Genomic DNA, 12,052 nt, shown 5'->3' with positions numbered 1-12,052 from the left:
TGTAATGAGTTCATTACAGCACTGTTCTTAGAACTGTGATGAACGCATTACGATACTGAAATAGAGAATAGTATATTCTAACACAAGTTGCAGAATGGGCTCCTATTACAACACGAATGCGAAATTCGAAAACGAGCGACGAAGGAGCGAGTTTTCGAACGCATGAGTGTTGGAATTGCCTTCTGCAACGAGTATTAGACGATATTTTCTCTATTTCAATCAAGTTTTGTGGAATATTGAAGAAACTCAATGAAAAATTCAGATTATATATCTTAGTGACTTTTGTATTATATCTTGGCAGTTGGTGTGACTGTTACGAACATTGACAGATTACGGAATTTGAATATGAATCGTACGTTTCGATTTTGAAATAATTTACATTTACGCATTAAATTCGTGAATTATGTCTGACGAAATCGATTTAACACCACCAGAATTAAGATATATTGCGAATAATGTTGCAAATCATTTAATTTCACTATATCCAAATTGTATTGTATTGTCAACTATTGACGTTTATTAAAATTTGATAGGATTGGAAGTCAGTATAGATAACCACAAAACGGAAAATATAACTGAAAACGATGCTGTAATGAGTTCATTACAACACTATTTTTAGAACTGTAATGAACTCATTACGATACTGAAATAGAGAAAATAATTTTCTGAACTCACTTGGATACAAACTACCTCATTATTACGTTGCATGAATCATTCAATTCAATATCATTATTCGAACGGAATATGGAAACATTTATGTTTTCAATTATGATCAACTGCCAATTAGTATCGGCTGAATAAATTCACCATTATATTATAGTTGGACATTTCCATAAATCACTAAAATAAATTAATTGATATTTTTCGAATTATTACAGAGTCATATTGTATAAAACAATATAGATATTTAAAATTATAGGGTTTTCTAGAACATTGAAATAATTTTGATGTTTTGAATGTTGAAATTTTCAGAGACGTTGTCAATTCGACAATAACATCATTTTAATGACCACCACCACTCCTCTGTACGTACTGGATTCTTTAAAACCAAAATATCATCATTTTTCCACATAAATTTGGCTGTATTTTATCATTAGTACGTTCAATGCTAATTTTCATTTTCTCAGTTGTTTTTGGATCAAAGCATTAACTTTCGACTCAACATATCCCCAGAGCATAAAATCACATGGTGTTAAACCACACAATCTGGGAGGATAAGCAACTGGACAATTTCTTGAGATATATAAGCTTATTCCCATCATCGAATCTTATTTCCAATAAATCGACTGTTAAGGTGGCAATATGTGGTAAGTGTCACAATGGTACCATCTTTTTGAAGCCACATATCCTACAGAGAATTTTCAACAACAGAAGGAAAAAAATATTCAACATTGTTCTGATTGTCAATGTAATGGTCTCTCCCCAGTTTCTTGTGTATTTTCATCAATTCTGCTACTCTGTTTTTTACATTACCATTTAATCAAAAATAAGTCTAATAACAGAATAAAATTCCGATAAAATTATTGATAATTTTTTCTTTTTGGAGTTCTTCAAGAGCAAAATCAAAAAATAAACGACTGTTATGGTCTTCTAATCGCTTCAGTTGTTAATGTTGTTTTGGAGAAAAATTTAATGGTTGACACGGACGTGGAATGATATACAAGGTGTTCCATTGGGAAACGGAAATGCTTCACAGGTGCATAGGTGGCACCAAGGCGGTTCTGGAAATACCCCATTTATTGGGTCTTACTGTTTTCGTAGCCGAGATACGAATTACAAAGTAATGTTGAAATAATTATGGATTCAATATTTTTGATAACTCATTGTTAAAAGTCACTTCAAACCAGTTTCAGGTATCCAAGTTCTCAAAAACTTCACTTTTATGTTGAAAATTTGTGCAGTAAAACTGTCTGCTCAAAAATTTGAAGTTCACGTCTCAGTTTAGTTTTTAGTCGTGTTTCCGAATATTGAAACGGATTTTCAAAATTTCGATGTACATAGTGATGTTTTGAGGATTCAAACAATTTATAACTTTTGGTTAACCCGGACCTTGATTTTTGAGGCGGTTATTGCATGATACGTTTGGGCTCTCAATTAGGAACATATTCGCCAAATATGAAGAAAATATACCGAGTGGTTCGTTTGATATGGCCTCAGAAAGAAACGGGCAAAATTCATGAAACACCCTGTATCTCGGCTATGAAGATAGTAAGACCCAATAAATGGGTTATCCCCAGAACCACCTTGGTGCCACCTATGCACCTGTAAAGTATTTCCGTTTCCCAATGAAACACACTGTATTTGTATCTAGTTTTTTCTTACACTGTCGCCAACAAATCAATATTAATCTTGTATTTGTGCATTTCTTTGTTGTACTGATACTCTTGTAACCTGTGATGAAAAATGGAAATTCACATTTAAAATTTGTCTACAATAACACTAATTAGTGTAGGCTTGGTTAATCGATCGTCTAGAGGTATGATTCGATTACCTGGCCTTTCGTCTTTTTCTCCGTGACTTTGTTGGATTTGTAATAATCAAACTCTTTTGAATTATTAACATCTATTTACAAAACCACAATTATACAGTACAAACTCAGTATTGAGAAGATCTTAATTAAGTCTTAATTACAAGTTTCTCACTACGGTACTGAATTTCGTCTTTAACTCGTTTGTAGATTACTCGAAACGTCTTGGATTATCACGTCTTCATCGTACTTCAAGTTTTCGGTAGTCTCGTCTTTAACTTGTTCGCGACTCGTCTTAATCTAGTCCGCGAAACGTCTTTTCGTCTTACGTCTTAAGTTGACCGCCCGAACTTGAATCGTCTTCGACTTAAGTTAAACTGTACCGTCTGTACCCGTCTTCGATTTAATTTGAACTGTGCTCTCTGTCGATTGGAAGTACCCTCTCTCGAATATAGTCCTCCCTTCTCTCGGTTTGACCACACCCTTGGGGGAAGGTACCATCCCCTAGTCCAATAAGGGCTTTCGCCGTACCGCCCCCAAAGATCTTCGCGGATTCCTGGAAATCGAATATTCTAGAAGGACTAGAACCTGAGAAACAGATGTAACACATCTGGTAGAACCGTCTTGTTCTAGAACTTTCCCAACCCCAGTAAATCTCCTAAGTTTTACAACCGACATGACACATTCTTCGACACCCCGAAGAATTACACATCCTCTTTACATTATATGTACAATAACAATTCGTTCCCTGTAAATCAATTGAAACTGTCATGCCCTCGACACTAAAAGAAACTAATAGGTCTCCAAGCATCCGGTTGACCATCGCAATTATTTACAGGGAACAATAATTGGATCCTATATTAGTAAGCCGATTAACTGAAAAATATTGTTCTTGAATTCTTCTCAAATTTCTTTCAGTATTCACAAATGAACACTGATGTGGATAAAACAATTTCTAAATGTTCTAGTAAATATCTGTCCATGTTCGAATGGAAAAATCTACTGAACACAAATGACATAAGAAATATAAAAAAATATTACACAGTGTTGCTATTTCAACAATTTTAAATTCCTATTATTTCTATTGGAAAACCCGATATAAACGGCCTGCACTAAACACAGCATTCTTCAGAGCTTCATCATTGAATTTTTTTTCGAAGAAACAAGGCCACCTAGTTTCCATAATAAGTTGTTTTCTTGGTGCGGCAACGGGACAATAAAACGTTTTCATTCAATTAAGTCCCGCAGTTATTTTGAACCATTCAGCTTCGTCAATAAAACAGAAGTGGTTCGCGAAGCATTTCAACAGCTCTAGCGGAATTATTCACGCCAAAATAAGCAAATACAGGTGAAGCATTTTCCGAACGGCGTCGGGCTGTCGTTTCGAAAGCATGCAAATGCATCCATCGAGGTGAATTGATTCCCAACGCAATTTCATCAATTCGTGGAATTGTTCATGCTTTGTCACAACGTGATTGCGTTTTGTTGTTTGCCGTACGATAAAAAATGATTTTGTACCATTTCACGCTATTATTCCACTCTTCTCTCCACGCGAAGCGTTTAATTCTCGTTTTCCGAGAAATTGCTTTGGGAAGATTTTAAAATCGAATTAGGCTCAACTGGAGACTTGGCCAGTCTTGGATAATTCGTTCTTGAAGGTATTTGAAATATGAAAATGATATTTTCAATCCTATTATTTAAAGAGCTGGTCTCCATCGATATAAACAGAGTTGAAGAAAATAGTTTCATATTCATGCAGGGAATCGTCTTTGGTGATCTTACCAATAACCATTAACTTCTATCTTGAATTTGTTTCAAAATCAACGTATACTTTTAAGGAAGTTTTCTCTGTTGCATTCTAATGACACAAACTGAGACACAAATTGCAATTCATTTATACGTTACGTCATGTATTGTAAAAATATTGAATGTTTTCCAAAATCCTGACGAAAAATCACTGAGTAGCATTCTGAAGTCCTGGATTAGAAAAAACGCATTTTGCATCTTTAACTAATAACCACATCAACCATTCTGGTGATTATATTTTCAAATGTGATTTTTGTAACAAAATCGAAGCAGATATTATATTTCGTCCATCTGTTTTTGTCCATGAAAAAGGCTTCATTTATTATATTATTCGATATTTATCGCAAAAATTAGTCATGAATGCATCACTCACAATTGGATTTCATTCCAATCGAATAAGCAGTTTTGAAATGTACAGCAAAGCAAAATTTAGAAGGATCATTATTGCGGAACTCATGGTAGGATTATCTCTATTGAAGACCTTAACTTAACTTTCGTGTCAGTCTAAAAATTTCCAATTCTTTTTGTTCGGGAGTAATCGTTTATACGGCCAGAGCAAAATTCTTGAATTTGATGCTGAGTTCATCATCAGTTAGTTGGATTTTTCCGATTAAGATCATTCCCTGCTCAAAGTTCAAAATTTTTCGACAATGAAATTGTTACGAAATTAAAGATCGATATGGGAGATATGAACGAGTATCCAATGTTTCTGTATATACTGGTCCGACTATTTTGAAACTAAAATTATGTTCGTAAATGTAGATGAAATCATCACTCAAATATTTGTGTTGTATTGCTGGATAAACCAACTGTCAGCATTGAAATCATAATAAATTAACTTTTATATTTCAAACAGAGTACTGGAAAGATCGTATTTTGGGATGAAATGTCTACATGTTAGAAAGAAATGCATAAGACTACCGAATGTCAATCGGAGAGCGAAAACGTTTTCCCTTCTTTCCTTCCACAAACAGTGATGGCCAATTAGAAAGAAGATGAGAGTAAATGTCTCTGTTTCTCTCTCTCTCTCTTTGTCTCTCTGCAAATCATCATTAAGATTAACTTGACCAAATCATTTCAAACACACCTCTACGTGTACACCCTTCTCTCAATGCAATGTTGACTAGAGAATTGTTCAAATGCCTCTAATGAAATTTCATATTTATATCTCGCATTGGATACCTATTTACCATTATTGATATTCATCGTTGCCGACACTGTTCTTTGGCCGCCAAAGGCGCATAAATGAACGTTCAAAAGCCAGTGTAATTATCTGATGTGCTCATCTTCATTTTGGTGTTTCAATATTAAACGAGGACAACATTGAATATAAAATACTTCAGGAGTAACAAAATTTCCCTCTCTTTCCTCTACTTGGCTTCCATCGAATAAACATCAAACTGAATTCCAAAGGCTGAAGCTGAAACTAAACCTGTGAAATAATGGAATATCATCTCTATTTCTCGAATTGGATATTAACCATATCGAGATTTGTCGTTGCCGACAACGTATAGGTACACTTAGTGGTCGCCAAGAGCACATAAATGAATGCTCAAAAGCCAATGCAATTATCTAATGTGCTCAGCTTCATTTTAGTGTTTCAATATTAAACCAGGACAACATTGAATATTAAATATTTCAGGAGTAACTAGGCTTCCATCGAATCAACATCAAAGTGAATTCCAAAGGCTGAAGCTAAAACTAAATCTGCGAAATATTCGGTAGCACTACTTTCAACAACCATTCCCAATCAATTCCAGGAATGTATGTATAATAGTCGCGGATATATCCACATTTGCTACAATCACACAGCCCTCTATTTCCGTTCGGTTTTCATTTCACGCCTCGTCGTCCGTAATGGAATTTTTTCCCGATATTTGAACTGACAAAAGCTCGAAATATCCCAATCAACACACTTCGTTCCGACCGAACTAAATACAATTGAGCCGCATCCCCAATTTGCCATTCACAGAACGAATATATTCCCTGAAGGAGTCTTTGTGAATAACTAACCAGACAGGTCACCAAGTTGCGCTCTCTCGTGAAACGGAATAATTTCGATTGGTTCATACGCCAACCACCTCACGTTTTCATCACAAATGCACCATCAGATATTCCAAATGTTGCCGAAATCGATACTGCACTAGCATCGGAGTAAACCAATGGAACTGAAATGTGTCCATGTCGTGGCTTACGTTCAGAAAATCCCGTTGTTATTCGATTCGGATGACATGGATTGACGGAGATGTTTCTGTGGGAAATGTTGAACCAGGAGTTTTAAGACTTTTTTCGGTGGAGGATGAATGGATTTGGTGTCACCTACTGTAGCAATAGTTGTTACAGGATGTGGCATTTGCATTTTCTTGGAACATTACTGTTAGCAGCTCTTTAAGCTTTAAAATAATTTGGGACTCATATACCTATTCCATCGTCTAACTTTTCATTACTTTTTCATTAAGACGATTCGTCTTTTTTCAGAATCAGCTTTAGCCTTGGCAATCACATCTTCGTTAGAGCCACATTTCTTTTCCAGGAGCGTTTTTCTCTAAATCTTCTCACTTCACCATCTTCGAACACTGCATTAATGACAACATTTAACATAGGATTCCTCATGTGAATCAGTGTATATTATGAATACCAGTCCACTGTCAACATTCCTCAACCACGACATCCTTCTTCGACTCACTCCTCTTCTACCTTCGATCTTGTCCTCAATAATAAGTTGAAGGAGCTGTTATTTAGGGTTTTGCATGATGTAACCAAGACAAGATTTGGTTTCACTTCATTAACAGTTCGGTTGGCATCCATATGACCTCGGATTAATACCAACTGATATCTGCTTCCATAGACAATAGCAATACATACCATAACACAGTGTGGTTCACATGCCACTCAAGGGAAATCGCACGTTGTGGCGTTTTCCACGTCTACTTTTAACCATAAGGCGATCATCCCCAATCAGGATTTGTTACTGAAGATCTCATCATTCCTCAAGAACAAGATATGGTCTGATAGGATTACAAGCCATAAGTTTCAGTTCGACGGTAAACAGTACGAAGGGTACTGAATTAATAAAAATGAATAGACGTATCTATATTATACTTGTGTTGAATATTTATCTAGATACATTCGGTATTTTTTGAATTACATATTATATTATCTAAAATCGAATTGATAGCCTTCTAATTTTTTCTTTTCTGAAATTGATATTCTTGAATTACATACAATTCACTGGGTTGAATTACAATCTTGTTTTTCTGAATACCTTCCTAATCTTAATTTCCATTACGGTTTTCTGAAATTGAATTAACACTTCACGAATCCAATTTTTCTTTTCTGAAATGCATGTTCCTTTTTCTGAAATTGAACTTCAGTTTTCTGAAATACAATAAGAAAAGGCGTAGTTGAAAATTTCTACCAAGAAAATTTGAAAAAAAACCAATGTCTTCTTGGCAGCATATTTTTCTACATAAAAGTGTTGTATATATATGAACGAATATTGACAAGAATGTTCTCTTATAGTAAAATATTGCATATATTAGAAAACAAATTCAAGCTGAATACGATCCCAAGGGTAACCATTATTATTTCTAACTTTATTAAATCAGCATACAGATCTCGTTATACGACAACAGAGCGGTTCATGTACTCCATCTTCAATCAATTCAACAGCAATATGCAAACAAGTATATCTCTATTTCAGCCAAATCTCGTTTGGGATTCCGAATACTAAAATACTGCAATATTTAGATATCGTCGTAAAAATATTCAAACTACGCGAGTACACAATAACAAGAACGTTTCGTCTAGGAATATAAATGGACCAAACTGAAGACGTCACTCTAGTTATGAATGGAAAACAACAGAAATTATACAGCAGTGGAATTCTCTTTGATGTCGCTGATAGAAGGACCAGAACAATAAACAATACATGCCGATACGTTCCATCCTCTTAAATATGCATGAATCATTTTGATCTACAAAATACATAACCCTTATCTACGCGAAGCTCTGTGATGTACAGCATGGCAACTAATATTTATAGCAGGGATTGGATGGAACAATACGCGTTCAGCAAAACAAACACTGCACGAAGATAATGGAAAGATGGCGAAAAGAGATAGTTTCCCGGGTTTATCATCTTGAGAGGTGTCTTCTTGTTCTTGTTTACTTTACTGTATTGGCGTATTAGCGGAACGAGGCCAGCCACTTCTGCAGTGTTATATTTTGTGCCGTAAAGTCATACGTGCAATTTTGCCGGAATTAGTTGGATGATAGGGTAAACAGGATGAGGGAAATTATGTAGAATGGGTCCTGTCGCCAGGAAAGTCCTTCACTTGTTGAGTAGAATGATACGGATTTTCACAGTCTATCGTTTTGGGGTAAAGCACCGAATATTTCCTTTGTGACCGTAATATTATATAGTCACGTCACATAGAAAAGACGTGCTGCATGAGGCTTATAAAACCTGAAAGGATTCATTACTTCAACTCCATAATCCTTAATTAATGTTATTACCTTTGTAATGATGAATAACCAATCCCCTTTTGAAATTTTTGTTAGAAAAACATATATGCGTTTGTGTCTGTATATCAGTGGAATTTTTAGTTTATTCATTTGAGCAATAATATGACGTCAGGGATGGGATATCGAAGATCCGACTGAATCCATCTTGGAAACGTACACAAAACCAGCCAAAAAAATGTGTTGTCAACCCTTTGCACCGTTGCCAATGTACTTAGGCTAAATGTAGGTACGTATTTATTTCATTCGAATTGAGAATTGATGGTATACTCAAGTTTATCGTTATTTATTATTGATTTAGAAAGAGTTTCCTGTTATTATACTCAAGTCTTCTTGCAGGCACACATCTACTGGTCATTTCAATTGAAATGGTAATTTGTCCTACAACTATATTTGCTGCAGTATCGATTATGTTTAAATGAGAATCTTGTCTGTGGATAGAAGAACACCAACTGAGGCCTACCACAGTTGACATTTTAGAGACCTATCTCTACGAGCCCATTTTTTTTACCAAGCTGTTCATATCTTCTAGGCCTCTATGAGATCTTTCAAAAGCTTATAGTATCTACGAGTTAAAAGAACTGATTGTGTTTTTTGTAAGCTGTGTAACTGTGTCCTATCATCACTTTAGACACAGCTATGTTTATTTTTCATTCAACAATGAATGGTTGGAGGATCCTTCGTAACCAAAAAATTTCTTTTCCGGTCCGAGTCTTGAACTCTCGACCTTCGGTTCTCCCCACTAGACCAACCACCCCTATCTGTCAGTCCTCAATGACCTGAGTTTATTCACATTTATTATTGTTATTTATCAGTTTTTATTTGTAAGCATGCCTGAATTCGACAGTTGTTTTTAAAAACAACACGATTGCACGAAATTAAAGTTGCAATAGAGTTGAAGTAATCAGAAGGATCATTGGTCATTAGAATATTTTGCTCGGTTGCCACACTTGCTTGTCGCTGATCAAAAGTGACAAGGAATCATCATTACACTCTTGAGTCAATGACAGCTCCACCTAAGTGGAATGTAAAGGGTGAAAGCATCTCAAAACATCAGCCGGCAAGGTTTCTTGTTCATTGACTATCCTCACAAAGGTAGAACCATCAACAGTGAATATTACATAACGTTATTGGATGGATTGAGTGCAGACATTGAGTAAAAACGTTATCAAATACAAAGGAAAAAACCTATTCCATGAGGAAACTTCTTTGTTGCAAACAAAAACTGAAATACGTTGAAAGATGAAACCTCGAGTAATGAACACTCGAAACACTTTCTCGGATATTTCTTTTTTTCATTGAATGTACGGCATCTGCATTGTTGTATTCAATCATTGAATACAACATAAATGCACAAACGTACAGCAGCATTTCCATCCCAACACTGACAATTTAATGACCATTTCCCAACACAACTCACAATTGTTCCATACTTTCGAGTTAATGGAATACCAACTAAGTTCCAAACTACGAGAACGTATTAAACTAACAAACAAGAACTCACTCACCCATGATACGCCAAAAGCGCCAGGAGAAAGAACACGCAAGCTAAGACGTCGGCTCGCCCCACGATTCCAGTCACCTGCAACAACAATAATACATTAAACATAATACATTCTCTATGGGATTTCTGAAAGTTTTCTGCTTGGGGGTAAATCTATATTGAATAACAATAGTAGGGGTCAGCGTCAAACTAATGCATTCTCTATGTTATTCCCGCATCCATAGAATAATGTAAACATATACAGGATTATTTATGCATAGAATTCTATGACTGAGAAACTATTCTCCGAAATCAAATAAACACATAGAGAAGGGGTTTTGCATTTAGAATGTACATTTTCATCAATGGGTTAACTTTAATCTTTTATTAGGTGTATAACTTTGCTTCCGTCGTTTTTCAATAGATAGCTGTAGTGGTGAGTGGTAGTCGAAATAAATAGATTGTAGATGTCATACAATAAGCTTAGATATTTGTAAACATAACGCTATCGAAATATAAGTCGATTCTTGTCTGTCTGATAAACATTGATAAACGATTGAACATGTCAGCTGACGAGTCAAATTCTCGTCATCTGCTGGAGGTTTCAATTTTCTTATTTAATATGAAAAAATCTGCGGTTGAGACTCATCGAATGCTCTCCAATATGTATGGTGGGGCCGATATTAGTCAAAGAACGTGCCGAGAGTGGTTTCAACGTTTCAAGAACGATGATTTTTGACGTTGAAGACCAACATGGCGATGGAATGTTCTCCAAGATGCAGAATTGTAAGCATTACTTGATCAAGACTCTTGTCAAATGCATCAAAAATGGCAGGGTGGTTGTGGGGCAAATAAGCCATTTCAAAATGCCTGAAAGTCATGAAAATGATTCAGATAAAAGGAAATTGGATGCAGTACGAATTGAAGCCGAGAGATGTTAAACGGCGTTTGTTTGCTTGTGAACGCTGCTTGCAAAGCACAAACAGAAAAATTTCTGCACCGCATTGTGACTGGAGACACAAAATAGGTTCATTACGGTCATTTAAAGCGCAGAAAATCAGGGACATATACCGGCCAAGCTTCCACGTCGACGGCCAAACCGAATATTCAAGGTTCCATGGTCATATTCAGTATTTAGTGGGACCAGCTCGAAGTAGTACATTATGAGTTATTAAAACCGACTGAAACAATCACAGGCCATCGTTATCGAACGCAATTAATGCGTTTGTGTCTAGCATTGAAAGATAAACGGTCGCAATACTACGAGAGACATGATAAAGTGATTTTACAGAATGTACATATTGTATAGAAATATGGAATGTTGGTATTATATGTTGAAATCAAGTTCTGCGCTAAAAAGACCAGAGCCTTTTAGTACCCGCTTCCATTCGAAGACACGATAAAAAATGAATGAATATCCATATGCGAATAACTAAAATCCCTCTTATATAGAGTCTAAGCTCTTATAATTCCATATTAACCATCTGTGAGCTGTCAAATGTTCTCTTCCAGGACTTATAAATCATATACCGGTTATGTGTGCTCGAACTCTTGCATATTCCGGAATTTATTCCCGGCCCAATTGAAATATATTGTCTCTATAACTCCACCATTTCCATGTTACTGATATCAAGTAGGAATAAATTTAATAGTCTTTTAGGAATTCGGGGTGAATGTGCTACTTTCCCGTGTATATTTTTATTTTTGTTTTTGGCGGACTGGAAACTCCGGATGATGCTTTTTGCCTATTTCATTATTTCAAATCAGGTCAG

The 12,052-nt window shown here is 35.6% G+C and overlaps 1 protein-coding gene across 4 annotated transcripts in view; it reads right to left on the bottom strand.

Annotated features, from left to right (window-relative positions):
* LOC123677072 (protein O-mannosyl-transferase TMTC1-like) overlaps positions 1 to 12,052 on the bottom strand; it is a 397,650-nt gene that overhangs the window by 56,333 nt on the left and 329,265 nt on the right. For all 4 annotated transcript variants that reach the window (XM_045613516.1, XM_045613518.1, XM_045613519.1 and 1 more), the window contains one exon: positions 10,306 to 10,379. In XM_045613516.1, coding sequence (XP_045469472.1) covers positions 10,306 to 10,379 — 74 coding nt within the window. The remainder of the gene's footprint in view (positions 1 to 10,305; positions 10,380 to 12,052) is intronic.

The sequence above is a fragment of the Harmonia axyridis genome, chromosome 3, assembly GCF_914767665.1.
Source record: "Harmonia axyridis chromosome 3, icHarAxyr1.1, whole genome shotgun sequence".
Taxonomy (NCBI): Eukaryota; Metazoa; Arthropoda; class Insecta; order Coleoptera; family Coccinellidae; genus Harmonia; species Harmonia axyridis.
Note: the sequence above shows the minus strand (reverse complement) of the source record. Positions and strands in the feature narration are given on the sequence as shown.